At 42.8% G+C, this 25,797-nt stretch overlaps 1 protein-coding gene across 1 annotated transcript in view; it reads left to right on the top strand.

Moving 5' to 3' along the window:
- The first annotated feature begins 6,904 nt into the window (after window positions 1-6,904).
- Window positions 6,905-25,797, top strand: part of POLG2 (DNA polymerase gamma 2, accessory subunit) — a 30,558-nt gene continuing 11,665 nt past the window's right edge. The window contains exons 1-2 of the mRNA XM_029600755.1: window positions 6,905-7,191; window positions 23,454-24,035. Coding sequence (XP_029456615.1) covers window positions 23,537-24,035 — 499 coding nt within the window. The 5' untranslated portion in view covers window positions 6,905-7,191; window positions 23,454-23,536. The remainder of the gene's footprint in view (window positions 7,192-23,453; window positions 24,036-25,797) is intronic.

Here is a 25,797-nt window from a genome sequence, read left to right as displayed (position 1 = left end):
CGCCTTCAGGGGTTCGCGGGGCTTTCTTCGGCAGGGCCCCGTCTGTTTGGAGGATGCGGATCACTTCTGTCTCGCGGCATGGCTTTGAGAGGTACCGGTTGAAAAGAAAAGGCTACTCGGATGCGGTCGTTACTACGTTGCTGAGATCCCGAAAACAGTCTACTTCCCTGGCTTATGTTCGGGTCTGGGTAGTGTTTGAGGAATGGTGCGTGGAGCGGGGTCTGATTCTCACTTCCGCTTCTATTTCTGATATTTTGGCGTTTCTCCAGGCGGGGCTCGCCAAAGGTTTAGCGTGCAATTCCCTTCGGGTCCAAGTGGCGGCGCTTGGGTGCTTGCGAGGTGAGGTCCGGGGAGTCTCTCTGGCTCTCCACCCAGATATCTCCCGCTTTCTTAGGGGGGCTAAGCACCTCCGTCCTCCGTTGCGGCCCCTTGCCCGTCTTGGAACCTCAACTGGGTACTCTCAGCCTTATGCTCAGCGCCGTTTGAGCCCCTGAAACGTTATACGCTCAAGGATCTCACGTTGAAGACCGTATTCCTGGTGGTGATTGCATCAGCCAGTCGTGTTTCAGAATTACAGGCGTTGTTCTGTAGGGAGCCCTTCTTGCGCATCTCCGATTCGGGGGTTTCCTTGCGGACGGTTCCCTCCTTCCTTCCTAAGGTCGTGTCGTCGTTCCATTTGAATCAGTCGATTGAACTTCCCGCTTTCATGTTTGGGGAGTCTTCGGACCCGAAAACGAAAGACTTGGGAAAACTAGATGTGCGGAGGTCCCTTCTTCGCTATCTAGAGGTTACTAATCCGTTTCGGGTGACGGATCATCTGTTTGTGTTGACTTCGGGTCCAAAGAAAGGTGCTGCGGTGTCCCGCACGACAATTGCCCGTTGGCTCAAGGAAGCCATTGGTTCTGCGTATCTTCTGCGTGGAAAATCGCCGCCAGTGGGTCTTCGGGCTCATTCGACGCGGTCTCACGCTGCGTCTTGGGCGGAATCTTCTCAGGTGTCGCCTCAAGAGATTTGCAGGGCGGCTACCTGGAAGTCGTTGCATACCTTCTTTAAACATTACCGGTTGGATGTTCAGGCTACTGAAACTGGGGGTTTTGGAGAGAGGGTACTCCGAGCGGGACTCTCTGCTTCCCACCCTCGGTAAGTTGGCTCTGGTACATCCCAGGTGTCCTGGACTGATCCTGGTACGTACAGGGAAAGGAAAATTAGTTTCTTACCTGATAATTTTCGTTCCTGTAGTACCAAGGATCAGTCCAGGATCCCGCCCACAGTGCTGCGCTATAGTAATGGAGAGTCCGCTCTTTATTGTTTCTTTCACTACGCTGACCCTTCTTGAGTTGCTCTCCCGGTTTGGGAGTCTACGCTGACCCTTCTTGAGTTGCTCTCCCGGTTTGGGAGTCTGGTTTCGGTAGGGGTGTTGGATTTCTTTCGTTTCCCTACCAAGTTTGTATGGTTAGTTATGGTTGCCTTTTTGGCTTTTGTCTACTTTGACATTACGTATGACTGAGGGGCTGTGACTGGCACAGGGGCATATATGCTCCGCCCACAAGTTTTAGTCTGTCTCCATCTACTGGTGCGGAGTCACAACCCAGGTGTCCTGGACTGATCCTTGGTACTACAGGAACGAAAATTATCAGGTAAGAAACTAATTTTCCTTTATTAGGCTTATTCAATATTTGTTGATAGTTAATGTGGCTTTCAATGCATACTTCACTTTCAATGCATATACAGCATAGCTCTGCTTCAACAGCAGGGGAGAAGAAAAACTGATACTTCATGCATATCCAGCATAGCTCTCTGCTTCAACGGCAGGGGAGAAGAAAAACCACCAATAAGGGCTGAATAACATAGTCTGGGTAAACAAATAAGTATGGGTGTAGCTTGCTTATTGCGGCGGTTACTACCCCTAACTAATCAAGCTTGATATTTCACTTGGATGCAGCTCCATCACTGCTCTCTACATTAATGGTGGGGGTGAAAGGGAAATAGAACCAAAGGTTACTAAGAGCCAAGAGAAACAGATAAGTATGAGAAAAAAGAAGTGTAAAGCTTGCTGGGCAGACTGGATGGGCCGATTGGTCTTCTTCTGCCGTCATTTCTATGTTTCTATATAAATCTGTTAGTCTTTAAGCTGCTACCAGCCTCTGTGACATTTTATCATGGAGAAAAAAAAAGTATCACATCACTGAAATCAGACAGCACAGCTTATCTCATGTAACATCACTTCTATGGGCCTACTGCAAGGCTACTTTAAGAACAAAAATTAGTTGCCTCTCAAACATACAATACTTCACAGAATACGTGCTCTTACTGGGCACTCTCTCCCAAGATAGCTTCATACAAAGCAACAAACATAAGGGCATCACATTCTGAAAGTTTCTTTATACATCGATCAATGTGACATTTTGAAAGACGATCATTGGCTACATCTACCCATGCTGGGGGGGGAAAAAAAAAACACAACACATTATACATACACATAATGTGCTATTTAAGAATTCTAATTGTTTGGTTTTATATAACACAGTAAATTAATTGGCCCTAAACTTGGCACACAATATACCACCCACAATTGTTTTGCTCCCCACAAGATTCCAGTGCTGCCAATCACAACGCAACTGTGTATCTTCTCCCAAAGAGATCATGTAGACAGTATTGGGTTTTCATGAGAATTTCGTAGAAGAAAGAGAAACGTTTCAAGTTTTCATATTTGTAGGGTCAGGAGGGTAGCACAGTTTTCTTCAGCGGATGGTTGTGGAAGAAGTTTAGTTGGAGCGACTGGATAGGTATATGATATAATGCATAAACCACAAGTACTGTTTCCACTACCACCACCGGTCACTGACTATTCAAATAAACATTTTTCATGTTCCACTAAGCATCCTTCTCTACAATTGCATAATTTTTATATACTGCCCTATAGTTTCCTTCTCTATGGAAAATTTCACGTAGTAATACTTTATTGAAGCATGTCAAATATTTCCTCACTGAGCATTTCTATTATATAAAAAGCATAATCAAAATTAACATATGGTGTGCAAACGTTATGGTGCAGTACTTTTAAAATATGAGGGAGAAAGGTGTAAAAACGAATGTCTAATCTTTAACTGCTTCTGTAAGTAACCAGGTAACCCGCGGCTCCTCTGGCGCCGCTTTGGCTATTAAAGGGCGGCAACACACCCACACCTGCTAGCCTTAACAATATCTCACCAACACCAGCACCACAAACCTCAGCAAGAAAGTATTGGATCATAAGGAGCCTGAATAGCCCCTTCCCCAGCAGCATCAAGCCAAGTCCAAATCACCTCACTCAAGCCATGGACCCCATCCCTAACTAACCTTTCTCCTCCGTCCCCATCCTGCGACTTTAGGGATAACCGAAAGTACAGTGCTATAGCAATACTCAGTAACCCCCTCCCACTCCGGACATTTAAAACCGCCTTCGGGGTTTACTGCTTGCAAACCCCTGAGGCACTTACTTCCGGACATGACGTCATTGCTAGAACCCCATTCGCCGCACACATTTTTTATTACAAAATTATTTCCAAACTCCCTGGTTCACAGTACGCCGAATAAAGAACAGCTAGCCCATTCCGACCTCTAATTCATTTACTATAGTTTGTTTTTACTTTAGACATTTTTTCAATTGATTACAACATCTGTGTCACACCGGTCGTCATGGAAATTGATTTCACAACCCTCCTGCCGGATGGTCTGCTTCCGCAACCGGCAAAAGAGAAAAAAGTGCAGCTGGAAGAGGCGTGTCCCGTACAAAGACCGGCCGGTCAGGGGCTTCCGGTTATGCAACTACAGGATTAGCTTAAGACAATCCGTCAAATGGAGTTCAAATCCGTACTAAAAAAAAATATACGCGAGGAAAAGCTGCGGGAGAACGTTGCCTGAGCCCGGTGTGGGGTGGCTATGTTCGGACTTTGAGAAGCAATATAAATTCACGACGACATACAATAGGAAGCGGACGTTCAAACATATTTCTGAAGCGAGGGAATAGAGGAAGCGCTTTCTTATCCTGTATTACCCACCACAAAGAGCTGGCTAAGCCCCGCCCCCACCCCGATGCAAGGAGTAGGGACGATTTTGTCTGGTAAATGAGGCGGATGGATACAGCTGACGTCAGCGCGGCACTCACCTCATCCGGACCCGGCTTCTTTCTCTATAAAGCCGGTCTCCGAGCTGCGTGCATACTCTGGCAAAGAATTCCAGAACTTAATTATGTATTGAATGAAAATATAATTTTTCCTATGTTTTAAAAGTACTATTTAGTAACTTCCTTGCATGTCCCCTAGTCTTTGTACGTTTTTTTAATTCTTTATTTATAATTTTCAAAATACAAATAAAAGAGATTACATCTAAGTAAAGTCTTGAGAAAGAAAAAGTATTTCACAATTACCTATTAGAAATAATATTCAAGCATTTTAGCACTTATATACTTTTCCTCATGTTCTCTGAAATTGAAAAAAAATTAAAAGAACCCAAATTCAAAGTACTTTACTTTTATACAATTATATATATTCAACCCTTAGAGAAATAAAAAGAAATAAGAAGGAGGGCAAGTGAAATCAAACTGAGAGATTCTATAGAAATTCCATATCTTAACAGTGGCATTTAACATAGACTATCTGGAACATTCAAAAATAACCCACAATTAATTGACCGGGGAAGAGGTGGTTGGTCTTCTATCATCTATGAATTGGCAAAGCTGTTCTGATTGAAAAAAAATAAAACAGTCATCCCCTTTCTTAATTATACATTTACATGGGTATCTAAGCGTAAATACGAAACCAAGAGATACGACATCTTGTCTCAGAGATAGAAATTCTCTACGTCTTATTTGAGTAATTGGAGCTAGGTCTGGGTATATTCTTACTGTTTGACCATGGAAATTCAAGGGAAATTTTCTAAAGAAATTACGCATCACATTATTTAGGTCATAAACAGAAATAAATGCAACCAGCAATGTTTTCCTTTCCAATAGATCAGTATTTTCCAAAAAACTAGTTAAATTTAAAGGAATAGCAGGTATTGGCGGAGGGCCTGCAGCAGAAGATCTATTACTACTATTTAGGAATCTACAAAAATTTATGGCTGGCATATTTTCTTCTGTGAATTCCAGTCCTTCTCTAAAGAGTCTCTTCAAGGTAATAAAGGGAATTTCCCCAGCAATTTTGGGAAAATTCAAAATACGTAAGTTTAGATGTCTGATGTTGTTTTCCAAGTTTTCCAAACGTTTAGAACAGGCCATTTGTTCTTTAATTACTGCTACATTAACAGTTTGCAGAGAGTGAATTTTATTTTCATTCTCTTCCATCTTATGTAATGTCTCCGTTGCCTGTTCTTGTATTCCAAGTATTTTCTGTTGGACATTGTAATTCAGGGAGTCCATTTTTTGTTCTAGCCGTTTCATAGCCTGGCCTTGACCAGCCACCAGATCCCAGAGCGACTCAAATATCACAACCCCAGGTTTAGATGTAGTAACCGTAGGTACGTCTCCCATACCGGTAGATGTTGAGTACTGACCTCGGTCCTCCGAAACTCCCTCGATGTCCTCTATGAGGATTTCCTCTTGGCTCGCGGCCCCGGAGGTTTCCGCTCCCGCAGAAGCCTCCGTTTCTGGCCGGGAGACCCTCTTCGGCGTCGGCTCACTTCCTGGATCGGCCTCCACCTCCCCGGTCGCATCGGCCGCGTCATCGACCTGCGACCAGAAAGTCTCTCCGTCGGGTTCGCGCTGTGCCGGGGGTGGTCTGGTGTCCGGGCTGAGAGAAGCCTCGTCTGCCGGAACTCCCCGCTCTCCCCCGCGGGGACTCACATCAGGTTCACCGGCACTCTCCACTCGTTCCGGTTGGTTCAGAAAGCGGATGAGGTCAAGTTGCCCGGTGGAAGGTAGGGTCTCAGGTGGAAAGATCCTTACCTTCCCCTTTCTTTTCGAAGGCATATCAAAAGGGGAAATAATTTCAGGAGAAAAACTCGAGCTGTCGCCGTTCAGCTCCGCGTCTATGCCGCCATCTTGCCCTCGATTCCTTCGTCTTTGTACTTTTTAAAAGAGTAAACAACTGATTTACATTTGCCAGTTTCATTCTTTTGTTTATAGACCTTTATCATATTTCCCCTCAACTGTCTTTTCTCCTATTTGAAGAGCCCTAACCTCTTTAGCCTTTCCTCAGGGGAATTGTTCCATTCCTTCAGCATTTTGGTCACCCTTCTCTGTACCTTTTCTTATACAACTATATCTTTTTGAGATGCGGGGACCAGAATTGCACATAATACTCGAGATGTGGTCACACATGGAGCGATACAGAGGCATTCTGTTTTATTCCCTGTTCCTTTCCTAATAATTCCTAGCATTCTATATGAGCAGAGGATTTCAATATATCCACAATGACATCTAGATCCTAGATAATTCAACCATTATCAGACTGCAAGAGAAAGAAATGCAGAGAATGCAAACTGAAGGTTTGTCACCATTACCAGAAAAGTTATGTTTGCAGTTTCGCAAATAAAATGTATTTTCACTGAGTTTGATCATTTTCCTCTTATTATGGAAGGTCTTTTAGTGTTACCAGCTAGCAAATAAAAATAAAGCAATCTTCTTAATCTACCATGGGGTGTCAGATTAAATGCAAGGGGGGGGGGGGGGGGGCGACATATTTAAGCTAACACCTGTCACTCTAATAAATATAAAAGGATATTCTGCAGTAAGCAAAACAGTCAACTTACATTGCCACCAGGACAAAGCCTTCCGCATCAACAGAAGATGTACCGGGTGAAGACATATCTTCTGCTATAACGGACCAATAATTTGTTTAATCAAATAATTTCTTCATGTTTAGAATGGTACTATATTAATCGACATATAATGTGCATTAAAGTCCTCGCCCCCATAATCAACTCTCAGGATGAGCGGAACTCATCAAGTTCGTGGGTGAGGCAACCGGGCAGCACCTTTTTTCTTTCCAGAGGCAGCTTTAAACCAGCAGTCGCAGAGTGATGACTCTTCGCAGCAGCCAATCAGGCGGCAGGAACGGCAAAGCAGCAGAAGGCGACTGTTGCTGCAGCATGTAGAACTCGAGTCACTGGTCACAGAGAAAGCGATCTTCCACCACTGTGCTTATAAAACAATTTACTTTTTTTTTTAAATAAGAAATAACAGCTTTACATAAAACTTAAACTTGGAAGGTAAGTTGTTTCTTTACAGCTTGCTCTTGTGCTGGTATCACTTTGAACTGACTCCAGGGAGGGGGTTCTATATAGGGAAAATATGAGGCTGTCAAGGCTAAATCTGATTAGCAGAACACTCCTCATCCAACAGCCATCCTCACGGTCTGATGTCTGGCTTTTATTTTTCCCAAAAAATGTGCTTGAGAAAATAGTATTAAACAGTAAAATTATAGGTTACAGAAAGTACAAAAACAGGGATAAATCTCAGGTATTTGTAGGCAAATAAAAGTGTGAACTTTGAGAAAACTCTCTTGTGACCTTACACCCATAATACTCTCTTTTCCTAGCCGTTGTTAATTCCCAGTGCACATCTCCTATTCAAGACACCTTGTTTTGTGGGGCTTTTTTGATAAAACTTTGACTTTTAGTCCCCATAGAAAATGGTTTTGGTTTTACTTATAAACTAATAACTATCTGGATGCTATAAAAAAATTATTATTACAAATGAAACTGCTCCTGAATACAGAGAAAACTGAAATATTACTAGAAAGGAAAATATTCACAATCAAATACTCTAGCATTTAAGTTTGAAAATATTAATTTGGTACCTTCACCATTTGCCAGAGATCTTGGAGTGATAATTGACTGAATTGAATATGAAAAAACATATTGCGACTAAATTAAAAGATGGATACTTTAAATTATTAACCTTAAGAGTGAAACCATTATTGGAACCTCCTGATTTTAGATCTGTTCTTCAGGCTTTATTGTTTGCTAATTTAGACTACTGTAACGCTTTGCTGCTTGGTCTACCTCAGACCACCATTAGACCTTTGCAGGTATTTCACAACACTGCAGCTCGAATTCTGACAGGAAAAAAGAAGTTTGACCATATTACTCCAACATTGATAGCATTACATTGGCTTCCAATAAATTCTAGAATAATTTACAAAGCTGCATGCATTATACACAATATAATTTATGGAGAAATTACAGAATGGCTGTGCTGTGCTGCGTTTGCATGCTCCACAAAGAACTTTGAGATCGGCCAATTCCCACAATCAAATCAGCACACCTTAGTCAAGTCAGAGAGAGAGCACTGTCAATTGCAGGATCTAAACTGTGGAATACGCTTCCAACTCAATTAAGGATGCAGCAGGAAAAAAACAATTTAAAGCAGAACTTAAAACATGGCTTTTCAATGCCGCTTATACTGAAAATGAGAAATAGACGTGCATTTGAGTTTAATATTTACAGCTGGTCTTATTTTAACCTTTAAAAAATGCTGGAAGTGCTATATTCATGCTTTTAGTATTTTATTGGTTTAATACTTATTGCTTTATTTTTTTATATCTTTTTTAACAGCTAATATGCTTTTGTAATTTCCTTCTTTTTTTAGCTGTTTTATTCTTTTATAACTGATTGTAATTTCCTTACTTTATATATTTATTGAAATGTTAACCGCTGTGAAGGCTATGCTGAGACGGTATATAAATGTCAATAAACCTTAAACCTCTAAATCCTAATTTACTGTTGTCTTCCAATTTTTTTCTTACACTTTTATTTTCATCATTATATATATTACTTTGGCAACTCATGTAAAATTGTTATGCCAATAAAGTTATCTGAATCTGCTCGCTGTCGGATTGCAGCTACTTGTGAGAAAACAGAGCAGCCTGCCTGCATAGCTGCCCTGTACTGGAAACTGCTAACGTCCCCACTTCAGCTTGCTAATCATGTTGCTGCCTGCAAACTGGAGACATACTTAAAGACCACCACAGGAAGTAAAAGATGAGAATAGGGGAAGAGACCTTTTTTTTTTTTTTTTGCCTAGTGATGACTCAGGATTAGCCTCCTCCTGGAGGGAGAAGAGCAGAGCACTACTGTAGGACAGGTAGGAGACAAGGAGGAAGAAAGGAAGTAGGAAGAGAGAGAGGATGTTGAGCACCAGGGGCAAAGACAGGGATTTTGCACTCCTAATTCCCTTATTGCATTGGGCATTAGCTTAGCGCGTCCAATAGCAAGTTAACCGGTGCGCTGGCCTAAACACCCAATATTGCATCGGCCTCCAAGTGAGTATTTGAAAATGTAATCCTTTATGCTCTTTAAAAAACAAACAAACAATATTCTTCTCTCTTCCACCCCTTGTCCCCCCACCTATCTCACAGTGCTACCCTGTCTCACCCTGCCTTAAGTAACCTGGATTTGATTTGGGCTACAAATGTGGTTTAAAATCTGGCAATACCTGACCTGGCAAGGACACTGCTGTTGCCTGTCTTGGGCAGTTTCTTGGAGAGTTTATCCTCTCGAGCTGCAGGTTTTTGTGCATTGCAAATCTAGTAGGTAAAGATGCAGCCTTGAGGTAAAAGGAGTAACTGTGGACAATCCTATATTTTCTGTCCTGGCTGTGTGCTGCACCAGAAAGGCTTGAGGGAATTCCATTCTGACCAGTAATAGATGTACTGCAGAGGCAGCACACATGCTAGTATGGCAAAGTTTTAAAACTATGGTGCTAGCGAATGTTGTTATTTTAGATAATTAAAACAAACAGGACCCTGTTTTTTCCCTTTTGTTTCTGTTTCCAGAGGGAAAAAAGTGTTCCCATGATATTTACTTCTCAGATGACTGCATTAGCTCCCTATTTGCTTCTGCATTCAGTTCAAGCTTCTACCCACCTACATAAGTGCCTTCACACTGCAGCCTCATTACCTCTCCTTTCTTTTCCCCTGCCTATGTTTGTGTCCTTTATTCTCTTCTCCATGCCCTTCTACGCATGGACTCCACACCTTCCAGTTTTGTTTGCCCTATGCCTGGAACAATGGAATGCCTCCTCCCTGATCATATTCAAATCAGGCCTAAAACTCTAACCTTTTTTAGGCTACTTTCAAATCTTAAATCCTCTCTTATCTAGATTGCAGATTACAAGAATTGTCAGTTATATGTATCTGTACAGTGTTGGGCACATCTACTAGCAGCCTCGAAACGATTAATGGTAATGTTTTGTACTAGAGCAGAGTACTCCTGAAGCTAACCTTGCTGGACAATATTTGGTTTACTGGCTTGTGCTCGAATCTGTCTTAAATGGCACTAAGTATTTTGCCTTAATTCAGATCTATAACTGAGGTCCTGTTTTGCTTGATTGATCAAAATATTGTGCACATGCAACCAGTTTTCTATGCTAAACTTTTCCACTTACTGATTGGTAATTGTAAATGCACACAATTTGAGGTAATTTTAGTCTATATATGAACGGACTGAAAATTTTGTTAAAAGTAGTTTTTGGTAATCCACTAAGCAGTTAAATCTAATGATTAAGATTTCTCTTTCTTCTAATTTATTTTCTATTCATGAAGAAATGTTAGAATTTTTAACTTTGAAAGCTTCTCCTTAACTGTTAGTCATAGTAGCATCTCAGAACCCATGCAGAGATCACACTGATATATCATGTTAAATATCAACACTGCATGAAGTAGTAAATTCTGAGAGGTGGAAAAAGGTTTCCGAATGGAAGATTTGATGATAATAAAAGGTACGAAAGAAAGTGAAAGTGGATTAAATATGATAATTCATCTGGTATGGTCATTGAAATCACCATGGATAAGGTAGCCTGATGAAGGGTGAGCAGGGACTGACAATCTGGACTTTGGAAAATAGAGGATCTGACTGTAGTGGGCAATGATTGAGTGATTGATTTAGGAAGATAGAGTTATAGCTCAGAGACAGAGGAGAGGTCAGAGAAGGGAACCTTAATTTAAGTTTAACCATGTGATTTATGCAGCATGTTGTATTTTTAGTGCTCTGTAAATATTATTAGCTCTTCTCTTGGAAACCTTGATTGTTGAATTAATCTATCTCATCCTGCTACACCAGTCCATCTCTGACAAGTGTCATCTGCCTCCACCTGCTGGGGGGGGCCCCCCCCCCCCCAGCAGGTGGAGGCAGATGACACTGTTTTCCTGTGTGACTGTGGAAAATTATTTTAAGCAGTTATTTAGTTTACATGAAGGATTTTGTACCTCAACTGAAACTAGTGAAGCAGAAAATCACTAATATTACTAGTGTACTTATTTGATATAAGGCCAATAAGTTCTGAGAATGCATATGCCATTTTTCTTAGCTTGCCTTGTAACAAGAAACAAGTCATGAGATCAGATGTATTAAAGAGCAGTTACTCAGGAGGCTAACTGTGCACATATTAGGGAAAACAGGACAATAGCCACCTGTTTGCTGATGTGATAAGGACAGACAGTTGGGGCCTCAAGAACATATGAGAATAGCCCAGAGAAAAACCGAAACTAGGACAAAGATCAGAAGAATCAATATAAAAAGACCAGCTTCTAGCTGTTTGAAATCAGAGAAAAACAGATGAGGAAAAGCTTTTGAACATTACAGTGGTTAATGAAGTGCTGGTTTTCCAGCATTGTGCTTCCATCTTTCCAAAGATATATGGCTCACATTGGAATCTGTGAGGGGAAGTATGTTTGTATATATTTCTTAATGCAAACTCTAATCTTGTATGCTTTTTTTGCTTATTCTCAGACTTATAAGTAAAACTTCTATACTTTGAATACACAACACACTTATTTATATGACAAAATAACCACCATTTTTCCTACCCACTAGAGTGGCATCACGGCCATTACTTAGGAGGTGGTACTAGCAGCAGAAATCCAATATTTTCTGCCTCCAGAAGATGGTAGGACTAGAATGTTGCAGCAGAATGTGCTCCCAACTTCTGAAGGGGGTGTCTGTCTGAGCTTGGCCAGGGAGCCTAAATTGGAAAAAACCCATGAAGCAGAACAGAATGCAGTTAGCTTTCTGTATTCTCCTACTAAGAGGAATTTTTGTTTGGCCCCTTGCCTTGGGTGTGTGTCTTTCTGGACTCCCTTCACTGAACCCCCCCCCCCCCCCTTTTCCCATTTGCCACCAAAGAAAAAAAATTTAAAAAGCAAGCTCAGAGATAACTTCTAGCAGGAGTTGCTGTACAGGGACAGCGGTAGTTAGAGTACCGGTTGTCTGGAGGAAGCGCAGTCAGCATTACTGTGATCACAGGGAGGGTTTGGAGCTCTCACGGCTGTATCTCTATCTCTCCCCCATGGTTGTTAGGTAGCAGTGTGGCAGGCCCGATGGCAAGGTCGGGCCGCAGCTTCTGATGCTGTGAGAATCCCAGTCCCTGATTGCGGGAGGGCTTGGATGCTCCTTCATCACCTGTTAGCATGTTTGGCATACTGAGCCTGGAAGGCTCCAACACATGGTTAGTCATGCTGACTCCAGAAGTGACAGACATTTTGAGCACAACTGTATACTTGGGTCTAGATGGTTCTGAAGCAGCAGGGCCTGAGCTAGATTTTGAATTACCTCTAGTTTTGGTGCACCAGAAATGTCCTCTAGTTTGGCCCCGGGAGCCAGGGGGGGAATTTTCCCCGTAATTTTTTTTACTTTCTTTGCCAGGCTTTTTGTGCATTTTCCAAGCCTGGGATGCTACCATGCGGAGCCATGGCTAAGGCATCAAGTGAGACCTTCGTAGCCCCCCCCCAATCAGATTCCTGCCTAGAAGGCATAGCCTGCACCAGGGCCTTCTTGGCGGGACTCGGGGAATCCTGAGGAACCCGGGGATGCTGATAGCTCGGCATCTTTGGAAGAAGGGGAGCTCTTTCTGTTCTTGGTTGATTCTATGATCCCTCTCTCATGGTTACTTGATTGTGCAGGTGATTTCTTGTTTCCGCCTGGAAGAGTCGAAGCCTCAGGAGACTTTGGTGTGGGATTCTGTAATTAAGGAAAAACTTTAATTACTGCCTTCCACCAGAGATAGAGGAGATGAGGTTTGCAGAGTGGGAATCCCCGGAGTCGGGCCTTCAGGGTGTTAATCTCCTGCAGCGGTTGTATCTTCTTTCACTGGCTTCAGTGCAGAAGTTTTTCCAGATCCTGTTTGTGGATTCTCTGGTTACAGCAGTCACCAGGCGCACCACCATTTCTGAGGAGGGCGCGTCCCTCAAGAATTCACAGAACAGGAAGATGGAGCCACCCTTGAGAAATGTGTTTATTTCCGTGATCCAGATTTCTATTTACTTGGCTATGGTGGTCCGGGCTCTCCTTTGTTAGATACAGCAGCTGCCGGAGAGTGAGGAGGAAGCCAGGATGGCAGCTTTTTGGTAAACGTTTTGTATGATTTGATGTGAAGTTCATCCCAGTCAGTGGCCCTTTTGGTCACAGTGCATCGGCTGCTGTTGTTTTGCAATTGGGCAGCTGACTCTTGGTCTAAGACCTGCCTGGCAAAGTTGCCTTTTAAGGGCAAGCTCCTGTTTGGAGAAGATCTGGACCAACTGGTAAAGAACCTCTGAGACAGAAAGCCCCAGCGCTTGCCAAAGGACAAAGGCCTCTTTTTATAGAGCAGGCAAAGGTTGGGGTAATTTCGAGCCTCTAGGCGATATTGTCCGGGTAGACAATTTTTTGGAACCACCTCCATGGCTTATTCCAGTTCGAGGAGCTGGAGTCAGTCCTTTTGTGGAGCCAAAAGATAAAAGGCTGATGCTGGTTCTGCCACCGTGCCAGCAGAGCTGCCTCCTGAGGGTTCATGGACTCACTCCCTTCTGGTTCCCGTAAAGGGACACCTACAGGAATTTAACAAGGAATGGACCCAGGTAGCATTCGACCAGTGGGTGTTGGAGATTATCAATTCAGGTAATGATTTAGACCTTCATCGTCCCATTTGGGACATTTTATGGTGTCACCACTCCAGCCAAACAGACTATTCGCAAAATTTTATTAAAACTGCAGATCTTGCAGTCGGTGATACTGGTTTGTCCTTCAGAGTGGGGACGGGGCTGTTATTCTATTTATTTTGTGGTGCCAAGGAAAGATGGTTCTTTTTATCCCATTTTAGATCTCAAGGTGTAAATAGCTGTCTGTGGGTTCCGCATGGAGACTCTGTGATCTATACTTGCCACTGTTCATCAGGGAGAGTTCCTGTGCTCATTGGTCCTAACGGAGACCTACCTTCATATCCTGATTCAGAAACAGGAGCAGAGATACCTGTGTGTTTGCGTGTTACAGGATCATTTCCGGTTCCAAGCATTACCTTTTGACCTAGTGACTGCACCACATGTGTTCACTAAGGTAATGGTCATGGTAGCAGCAACTCTCCAACGCAAGGGAATTATGGTGGACCCATATCTCAATGATTGGTTAATCTGTGCAACATCTCATGAGGCAGTACATATGACTTGTCAAATGGTGCAGTTTTTAGAAATCTTGGGCTTGGTGATCAGTTTTGCCAAAAGTACTCTTCAGCCCATGCAGTCCCTGGAGTACTTGAGGGCACGGTTTTATACTCAGGTGGGACAAGGTTTTCTCACAGATGAACAAGTCTGCAAGATATTCTATCAAGTCCAAAGTTTCCTGGGGCAGATCGCCGTGGGCTACTTCCAGGTGCTCAGATTGATAGTGGCGACCCTGGACTTAGTCCCATGGGCGAGGATACACATGCACCTTCTCCAGGCATTGCTTCTGTCAAGATGGTATCTGGATTTCCAGGACTATGGAGTGTGGCTTTCACCAAGTCAACCAGTGTGCAACTCACTACATTGGTGGATGGAGTATATGCATTTGTTGAAGGGAGTCAATTTAACCACATTGTCCTGGATTTTGGTGATGACTGACTTGAACCTCTCTGGCTGAGGAGCTCATTGTGAGGATAAAGTAGCTCAGAGGATTTGGTCTCCAGTGGAGGCCTCGTGTCCATCAACCAGCTCAAGACCAAAGCCATTTAACTAGCTCTTCTCCATGTCCTCCTGTTGATTTGGGGGAGGGCCATTCGGGTCCTCTTGACAATGCCACAGCAGTGGCATATGTAAATCAACAGAGGGAACCCAGAGTTGGGGTGTTTCAGTAGAGAGGTCGCTCCTGTTCCCTTGGGCAGAGGGGAACCTATAGTTGCTTTTGGCAGCACACATTGCTGGTTATGAAAATATTCAAGCCAACTTCCTCAGTCAAAATTGGTTGGATCTTGGAAAATAGGAATTTAAGCTTAGATGCTTTTCACCAAATCTGTCACAAATAAGGTTGTCCACGGGTGGATTTGATTGTGACCTAGCAGAATGCGAAGATAGACCGGTTCTTCAGCTGGTGGTGGGAACAGGGGTTGATGGACATTGATGCCTTAGTGTAGCCTTGGCCGGAAGGAGTGCTCCTGTTTGTGTTTCCCCCGTGGGCACTCATAGGTAGACTGTTACTAAGAATAGAGCTGGAGAGCAACCGGGTAGTTCTGATTGCACCAGACTGGCTTGGCAGGCCTTGGTATGCGAACTTCATGTGGTTGCAAGTGGACCAACCTTTTTTGCCTTCCAAGGGTGTGGGGTTTTCTGATTCAGGGGCCCATAGTCATGGATGACTCTGCTCAATTCTCTTACGGTCTGGTTCTTGAGCGGAGAAGCGCCACATGAGAGTATTCTTTGGTGGTGATTTTGTCTCAATTGATTTCTTGAAAATGGTCCAGTTCCTTGGCCGTTGTTAGCATGTGGTGGCTATTTGAGTAGTTCTGTGGGTCCAGGTTGGAGTCTTCCCGAAAGGCGGATGTGCCCTGTATCTTGGCTTTTCATCAGGGCAGGTTAGACAAGGGGCTTGCCTTGAGTTCCTAGAAGGTACAGGTGGCAGCCATTTCTTGCTTGCTGGGTGATATTTCCCTAGTGGTTAAGAACATAAGAAAATGCCATACTGGGTCAGACCAAGGGTCCATCAAGCCCAGCATCCTGTTTCCAACAGTGGCCAATCCAGGCCATAAGAGCCTGGCAAGTACCCAAAAACTAAGTCTATTCCATGTAACCATTGCTAATGGCAGTGGCTATTCTCTAGTGAACTTAATAGCAGGTAATGGACTTCTCCTCCAAGAACTTATCCAATCCTTTTTTAAACACAGCTATACTAACTGCACTAACCACATCCTCTGGCAACAAATTCCAGAGTTTAATTGTGCGTTGAGTAAAAAAGAACTTTCTCCGTTTAGTTTTAAATGTGCCCCATGCTAACTTCATGGAGTGCCCCCTAGTCTTTCTACTATCCGAAAGAGTAAATAACCGATTCACATCTACCCGTTCTAGACCTCTCATGATTTTAAACACCTCTATCATATCCCCCCTCAGTCGTCTCTTCTCCAAGCTGAAAAGTCCTAACCTCTTTAGTCTTTCCTCATAGGGGAGTTGTTCCATTCCCCTTATCATTTTGGTAGCCCTTCTCTGTACCTTCTCCATCGCAATATATCTTTTTTGAGATGCGGCGACCAGAATTGTACACAGTATTCAAGGTGCGGTCTCACCATGGAGCGATACAGAGGCATTATGACATTTTCCGTTTTATTCACCATTCCTTTTCTAATAATTCCCAACATTCTGTTTGCTTTTTTGACTGCCGCAGCACACTGCACCGACGATTTCAATGTGTTATCCACTATGACACCTAGATCTCTTTCTTGGGTTGTAGCACCTAATATGGAACCCAACATTGTGTAATTATAGCATGGGTTATTTTTCCCTATATGCATCACCTTGCACTTATCCACATTAAATTTCATCTGCCATTTGGATGCCCAATTTTCCAGTCTCACAAGGTCTTCCTGCAATTTATCACAATCTGCTTGTGATTTAACTACTCTGAACAATTTTGTGTCATCTGCAAATTTGATTATCTCACTAGTCTTATTTCTTTCCAGATCATTTATAAATATATTGAACAGTAAGGGTCCCAATACAGATCCCTGAGGCACTCCACTGTCCACTCCCTTCCATTGAGAAAATTGCCCATTTAATCCTACTCTCTGTTTCCTGTCTTTTAGCCAGTTTGCAATCCACGAAAGGACATCGCCACCTATCCCATGACTTTTTACTTTTCCTAGAAGCCTCTCATGAGGAACTTTGTCAAACGCCTTCTGAAAATCCAAGTATACTATATCTATCGGTTCACCTTTATCCACATGTTTATTAACTCCTTCAAAAAAGTGAAGCAGATTTGTGAGGCAAGACTTGCCCTGGGTAAAGCCATGTTGACTTTGTTCCATTAAACCATGTCTTTCTATATGTTCTGTGATTTTGATGTTTAGAACACATTCCACTATTTTTCCTGGCACTGAAGTCAGGCTAACCGGTCTGTAGTTTCCCGGATCGCCCCTGGAGCCCTTTTTAAATATTGGGGTTACATTTGCTATCCTCCAGTCTTCAGGTACAATGGATGATTTTAATGATAAGTTACAAATCTTTACTAATAGGTCTGAAATTTCATTTTTTAGTTCCTTCAGAACTCTGGGGTGTATACCATCCGGTCCAGGTGATTTACTACTCTTCAGTTTGTCAATCAGGTCTACCACATCTTCTAGGTTCACCGTGATTTGATTCAGTCCATCTGAATCATTACCCATGAAAACCTTCTCCATTACGGGTACCTCCCCAACATCCTCTTCAGTAAACACCGAAGCAAAGAAATCATTTAATCTTTCCGCGATGGCCTTATCTTCTCTAAGTGCCCCTTTAACCCCTCGATCATCTAACGGTCCAACTGACTCCCTCACAGGCTTTCTGCTTCGGATATATTTAAAAAAGTTTTTACTGTGAGTTTTTGCCTCTACAGCCAACTTCTTTTCAAATTCTCTCTTAGCCTGACTTATCAATGTCTTACATTTAACTTGCCAATGTTTATGCTTTATCCTATTTTCTTCTGTTGGATCCTTCTTCCAATTTTTGAATGAAGATCTTTTGGCTAAAATAGCTTCTTTCACCTCCCCTTTTAACCATGCCGGTAATCGTTTTGCCTTCTTTCCACCTTTCTTAATGTGTGGAATACATCTGGACTGTGCTTTTAGAATGGTGTTTTTTAACAATGAACACGCCTCTTGGACATTTTTTACTTTTGTAGCTGCTCCTTTCAGTCTTTCTAACAATTTTTCTCATTTTATCAAAGTTTCCCTTTTCAAAGTTTAGCATGAGAGCCTTGGATTTGCACACTGTTCCTTTTCCAGTCATTAAATCAAATTTGATCATATTATGATCACTATTGCCAAGCGGCCCCACCACGGTTACCTCTCTCACCAAATCCTGTGCTCCACTGAGAATTAGATCTAAAATTGCTCCCTCTCTTGTCGGTTCCTGAACCAATTGCTTCATAAAAATGTCATTTATTCCATCCAGGAACTTTATATCTCTAGCATGAACCGATGATACATTTACCCAGTCAATATTGGGATAATTGAAGTCTCACACAAAACGCTGGTGCAGGATAAATGTTCAATCACCATTCAATGGTGTACTTTAATAGTTTCCAAGAAGGCAGAATACGAGGGTTCATAACGGCAACTCCATAGATTCAAAATCAACCATGTAATAAGAGGTCCCCCGACACGGACCCGTGTTTCGCCAGGCTGCGTCGGGGGGGACCAAAGGTACAGTCAAATCTAAAAGTATAAACAAAAGTCTATATTAGAATGGTGAAAAAGAAAGGCTACATAATACAACCGTAACAAACATGTACATACCTTTAAATAAGTACCCGGAGCGCGCAGGCTCGCACAGGTGACAGCTATTTAAACGTATAAAAATGGCGCGAACGCGGCAACTCACGCGAGAGCTGTCAAGATAACAAATATGAGCGGATCCGTCCCGTCCCCATGACAAGCTAGTAGAACAGATTCCATTCAATCTCCCTATTAAGGCCTTGGGGAACCACGGTATTGAGGGTAAAAATCCACTTCTGCTCACGACGCCCGAGGAACATTGAGAAATCACCACCCCGAACAGGGCGGGGAACCACTTCAATGACCGTAAAGCTAAAGTCAGAAATGGAGTGGCCACAGTCAATCCAATGAGAAACCAAAGGTTCATCTACTCTATGCAGGCGGATATTCGAACAATGTTCAATCATGCGTGTTTTTAGCATGCGTGTTGTTTTGCCTACATAGAGTAGAGGACACGGGTAGTAGTGTCTCACTTATGTGCATGGTTCTGCTTCTTCTGCATTTGGATAATTGAAGTCTCCCATTATTACTGCACTACCAATTTGGTTAGCTTCCCTAATTTCTCTTAGCATTTCATTATCAGCCTCACCATCCTGATCAGGTGAACGGTAGTATACTCCTATCATTATAGTCTTCCCTGACACACAAGGGATTTCTACCCATAAAGATTCAATTTTGTATTTAGTCTCATGCAGTATGTTTATCCTGTTGGACTCTATGCCATCCCGGACATAAAGCGCCACACCTCCTCCCGAGTGCTTCTCTCTGTCATTGCGATATAATTTGTACCCCGGTATAGCACTGTCCCATTGGTTATCCTCTTTCCACCATGTCTCTGAGATGCCAATTAAGTCTGTTATCATTTACTGCTATACATTCTAATTCTCCCATCTTACTTCTTAGACTTCTGGCATTAGCATACAAACATTTCAAAGTTTGTTTTTTTGTTTGTATTTTTATTCTGCTTTTTAATTGATAGGGATAAGTTAGAATTTTTTAGCTCAGGTGAGTTTTTAGTTACAGGCACTTGGACTACTTTTCTAATTATTGGAACCTCACTGTCGGGATGCCCTAATTCTAATGCATCATTAGTATCCTTTAAAGATACCTCTCTCCGAACCATGCGCTGCTGAGCGACTGTCAGCTTTCCCCTTTGTTCTAGTTTTAAAAGCTGCTCTATCTCCTTTTTAAAGGTTAGTGCCAGCAGTCTGGTTCCACCCTGGTTAAGGTGGAGCCCATCCCTTCGGAAGAGACTCCCCCTTCCCCAAAAGGTTCCCCAGTTTCCTAACAAAACTGAATCCCTCTTCCTTGCACCATCGTCTCATCCACGCATTGAGACTCCGGAGCTCTGCCTGCCTCTGGTGACCTGCACGTGGAACAGGGAGCATTTCAGAGAATGCTACCCTGGAGGTTCTGGATTTAATCTTTCTACCTAAGAGCCTAAATTTGGCTTCCAGAACCTCCCTCCCACATTTTCCTATGTCGTTGGTGCCCACGTGTACCACGACAGCCGGCTCCTCCCCAGCACTGTCTAAAATCCTATCTAGGTGACGCGTGAGGTCTGCCACCTTCGCACCAGGTAGGCATGTTACCAGGCGATCCTCACGCCCACCAGCCACCCAGCTATCTATATTCCTAATAATCGAATCACCAACTATGACGGCCGACCTAACCCTTCCCTCCTGGGCAGTAGGCCTTGGGGAGATATCCTCAGTGCGAAGGACAATGCATCACCTAGAGAGCAGGTCCTTGCTACAGGATCCTTTCCTGCTACACCTGGTTGGTGCTCTCCCATTATGAGACCTTCTTCCTCCAAGGCAGCACCAGGGCTGCCAGTCTGAAGTTGGGACTTGACTACTATGTCCCTGAAGGTCTCATCTATATATCTCTCTGTCTGCCTCAGCTCCTCCAGGTCTGCCACTCTAGTCTCCAGAGATTGGACTCGTTCTCTGAGAGCCAGAAGCTCTTTGCATCGCATGCACATGTACAACTTCTCACCGGTGGGTAAAAAATCATACATGTGACACTCGATGCAAAAGACTGGGAAGCCCCCTCTTGCTGCTGGACTGCTGCCTTCATCTCAATTTTGATCAGTTCCTAGTTAAGTTTTAGGTTGCTATGGGAGTAGGAATGTGTCTAACTTCCTTTAAATGTATTAGTGAATTCACTATGTGTCTGGTAGTGGCCTACCGGGGTCTGATCGAATTCTGAATAAAGTTTTTGATGATGGTTTTTTTTTTTTTTATGTGAAAGTGGCACCTGCCTATAAATTAAGGGATGAGCTAGGGGTGGGTGGGCGAGGGTTGGGAAATACAAACAGTCTAACTTCAGTTAGTCAGCCTGAGTGACTCACTGCTCCCTTGATTAACAAATGTTGGTCCCTATTCAAACCCAATCACACTACCTCAACACCTTTCCAAGGTGAGTAACTGAGCTGAACTATTCAACTTTTTTACTTTGGTATATACTGCTCCTAGCTTATTTCTAGCTTCTGGCTACTTTTTTGTGGGTTTTTGTTTTTTTTTCAATACAATGCACTCAGTATTAAATACAAACACTCAGCTCTTTAAAAGTCTGGAGAACACTCAGTTCTGCAGACTTTTTAAAAAATAAACACACTACCTACTGCTACCTTATTGACTGACTATTTAAAAATGCAAACAGTCTAACTTGTTTAATAGTCAGAAAGGCAGTGAATAAAGGCACAAACACACTAAATAATATTCCCAAATAGTTAACTTTGCCCCAATACTTTTAAAAAAGTCAATGTCCCAAGCAAAAACTTACTGATTCCTTTCAGCCACCAGCAAGGTGATCCTCTTCTCCCAGTGTTTCCACTGGAATGTGCCCAGCTTCTTGAGGGGTTCAAAGAGACTGTGTTCTCCTTCTCAAATGTTCGTTCCCCCATGAGATCTTAACTTGGTGCTGAAAGCTTTGAAGGAGACCCTCTTTCAGCAGCTCAAACTTCACTGGATGATCTATCACTAAATAGATAGATCTGGATGATCTATCACTAAAAACAGCATTCCTGATGGCGATTTGTTCTGTGTGGTGAGTCTCTGAGCAGCAAGCCTTGTCTTGCCAGGACCCCTTTTTTGTGATCTTGTCAGACGCGGTCACTTTTTGTCCAATGCAATCTTTTCCTAAGGTGAATTTGGTGTTTCATAATCAATCAAACAATTTCCCTCCTAGCCTTTGCACAAGAAGAGTGTGGGCCAGACTATTGGTCCCTCAGGTGCCTGGATGTGCGGAGGATTATTCTGCGCTACTTAGAGGTCACTAATATGTTCCGTAAGTCTGACATTGTCTTGTTTGGAAGTCTTCTAAACTGGGAGGTGGCCTTTAAGGCTACCCTGGCTTGCTGTATAAAGGAAATTATAGATTCGGCTTATTTGCTCAAAGGCAAGAAGCCTCTGAAATTGGTGCACACACATTCCTCCAGGGCACAGACAACATCCTGGTTGGAAATGCATGCGCTCGTGCCAGCTGATATTTGCAGTGCATGTGGTTGTCTCTGAATACTTTTGTGAAGCACTATTGTTTGGACATACTGTTGTGGGAGGAAACAGCTTATGGGACGGGGGTTTTGCAAGCAGCCCTTGCTTCCTTCCACCTGGGTAATCAAAGCTTTGGTGCTTCCCACTTCTTAGGGCTGGACTAGTGTAGGAGGGAAATATTATTTTGCGGACAAAAAGTTTACACTTTCCCTGATGTTTCTAAGACCACTCAAGGTCGTAGAAAACAGTTTCTTCTTTTAAAAGCTAAAACTTTTCAGGTATTTTTCTATTAATACTTGATACTTCTCAAATGATAGGAGTCTGACTGAAAGCTTTGTCAGTGTAATTACAGGATTCCTGAGTAGTGACTGTGATGTCACATAGGAAAACAGTTAAGTCTGCCTCCATCTGCTGGTAGGGAGAAATAACCCACTTGGCAGGAATGGACTGGTGTAGCAGGATTAATGGAAAGGAAATTAGGGGGTAAGAAAATTTCTCCTTTCCACATAGCAGCAGCAGCTGGTGTTGAGAGGAGATGAAATTGGGCACTTTCCTTATAAATCTAACTGCTGAGAGAGAACAGTGTCAGCAGTCCATTACATTTTTTCCAAGCCCCCCTCTCAAGTCTGCAGTACACTACAAACCCTGAGGATTTATCACAGGAAGTTATGCTGCCCTGCATTTCAAAGTTAGAAGAATGCTGAGCCAGGCTGGTGGCCCAGGAGAGATCAGACTGCATTTCCCAATCTGGGTCTTCTGCTCCCTAGGGTGGCTGAGGATGCTTGAGAGGTAGCATTCCCAGGCCCCTTTAGGGGAAGGAGTCTGTCATTGTAAAATGGTGACCCCCCCCCCCAGTGACTAGATAGAAGACCCATGATTGCAGAGTTATGGAAGACGTTGTACTGCGTGGCTCCTGGCCAGCTGGACTAGAGTAAATTGAGGGGGGGGGGGGGGATATAAAATAGGGAGCAAATACCAGGATAGTTTTATTTTTTATTTTTATTCAGTTTCTATCCTGCCTTTACAGTAGCTCAGGGTTGGTTAAAACCATTAAAACATATCACATTAAAGCAATAAATGCAAACAACAAAAAAATACAATAATGAAAATGGTGTAGAATCAACCAAATACAAATGAAGTTGCCAATGAAGGCTCATGATGCCATACCCAGCCCAAAGGAGCAGGAAGAAACTGACAGGTCCAAAAAAGAAAAAAATTAGAATGAAGAATCCAATGTGTGCTCAGCTTCTGCTGAACTAATAAACTGTATTTTATTTGCTTTACTGTAGATGCAGTTAGTTTGCCAGCAGATATCCCAGGAGAAACCACATTAAGAAGAGGTTTACCCGGACGGTAGCATTCAAATTAAATCATGGTTAGGACTTCCTGCATCAGACTGGCTGCTTCGATCTTCAGCGGACACTTCAAGAGAGCAAAGGTCTATTCCTGTGGACATTTACCTTACACCAGGTTCCCCCGTTATGGCACTCGCCCCAGCGAGTGGGTTGACCTCAGTGAGATGCTGCTTGATCTGTGCCAACGCAGACACTTCATATCAGGAGGCAAACTCACGAAGGACTCGGTTTGGAATGGCTGCCATAGCCTTGGGCCCCTGGGTGTCGAGTTGAAGAAGAATCTGATATCTCAGTGGTGGAACTCTGTAGTCACCTTCAGGGAGCAGATTTTCACAGTTGATACCTTGCATCAGCTGCCTGGAGTTGCACAGTCAGGTGAAAGGACTGCAGTGTTAGTCCACTGTGAAGCACTCAGGGAACGCATGCTAAACCAAAAGTTAACCAAAGAAGAGCTAGCTTCGTCTGTGGACAGTATTTTAAAGACATCTGTAACACTACGAGACAACCTTTTGCATGGTAATTCCTTTAAACACTAGTGGTGGTGTTTTAAATCCCCAAGAAAATTGCCTTTAGGCATTTGGAAAATACAACATGATCAATTCAAATGATCATACAATAGCCCTGCCAGTCTTTCCCCCTCCCCTCGAAAGGACTCCAAGCCATTTCATGATCACACTGTCTAATTTTAAAGGTACATTCAACCCAGTTGCAATAGCTTCAATAGGATAATGGTATGCAGACGACTGCCAAATGCTGCTTATTCCAAATATGAATATTCAGCTGTGAAAGAACTCTTAGAAGATTGTGCACAGCAACCGTCATAAATAGCCTCAGTTTATTTGTGGCTTATTTGGTGAAGCCTATGATATTCTGGGCTGTTATAATCATAGGTTGCATATGCACTTTGTTTTGCGCCGTCAGGCGCTAAAAAGACGTGGCACAATCACTGTATAATTTGAGCTGCTAGTGTGTGCGCTTATTTATTTATTTATTTATTTTAAGTTTTTTTATACCGATTTTCCTGCATAAAATGCATATCAAACCGGTTTACAATGAAACAGAATGAGCAGGAAGTAAAATTCCTTAGTCTAATACATTTAAACATCAATAATGAAATAATTTTAAACAAAGCAAAAAGCTAAATAACATTAATAAAAGTTAAATTATTAACATAAACATAATTATATTAGAAGGAGCACAAAGGTTAGCATGAAGGGGAGCACACCCGGCACGCGACGCCTGGTGTAATTGTGCCGTTAATCGGGTCGCCGCTGGCTGGTCGTCATGACGTGGGGGGGGGGGGGGGGCAAGTCTTCACATCGCTGATTTTCTCTTTTAACATCTCAGTTCATTTTTACTATTTTTTTGTGTCTTTTTCTCACAAGATGTAGTTTTCTTTATCTTGAATCCACGTAGTAAAGAGATGGCAAAACCGGCCTGAAGTGTTTCCTCCGACACCACAGTGTTTCGGAGTCAATTACTCCTTCCTCAGGGACCTTCAGGTAAAAGCAAGCCGTCTACGTACATCTGCGTGGAAAACAAAAATATATAAGAGTTCTTAGAATTGCCTGCCGGCTATAAGAATGCAATGGCGATCAGTTTTGGAGGACAAACTCACTCAACATTCTCAGGTCAGTTCTTGAATTTAGAAACGGCGTATACTTGTGCGCTGCAAAAAATGAAGGATTCTTTAAAAATGTGCAGGATAATATTCTAATGTCTTTGATATATCATTCAAAGATGACAGTACTTACGTGCGCTATGACGGAGAGCAATCTCCGTTTACTCTGTGTAAATGATTAAGAATTCCCCAAAATGGCCACCGTTCTGATGTCGTCATCCTTTTTTGGTATCAGCCACTGAGGGGTTCCCCAAGTTACGTCAAATCCCATTTATGGACATGACCATATTTGGGACATCGTATGTCATTTCCTGTAAATGAATCAATCGATGAAATCACTTTAAAACCGGCGTTTTTCTGGCGCTCAAGCTGTCTGTCACTAAACGGTATGCTGGCAGGTGGTATTGTCATAGCGCACGTAAGTACTGTCATCTTTGAATGATATATCAAAGACATTAGAATATTATCCTGCACATTTTTAAAGAATCCTTCATCTTTTGCAGCGCACAAGTATACGCCGTTTCTAAATTCAAGAACTGACCTGAGAATGTTGAGTGAGTATGTACTCCAAAACTGATCGCCATTGCATTCTTATAGCCGGCAGGCAATTCTAAGAACTCTTATATATTTTTGTTTTCCACGCAGATGTACGTAGAC

This window comes from Rhinatrema bivittatum, chromosome 4 (genome assembly GCF_901001135.1).
Source record: "Rhinatrema bivittatum chromosome 4, aRhiBiv1.1, whole genome shotgun sequence".
NCBI classification, from domain to species: Eukaryota; Metazoa; Chordata; class Amphibia; order Gymnophiona; family Rhinatrematidae; genus Rhinatrema; species Rhinatrema bivittatum.
The sequence above is the reverse complement of the archived record's forward strand: the minus strand, read 5'-3'. Positions and strand labels throughout refer to the sequence as shown.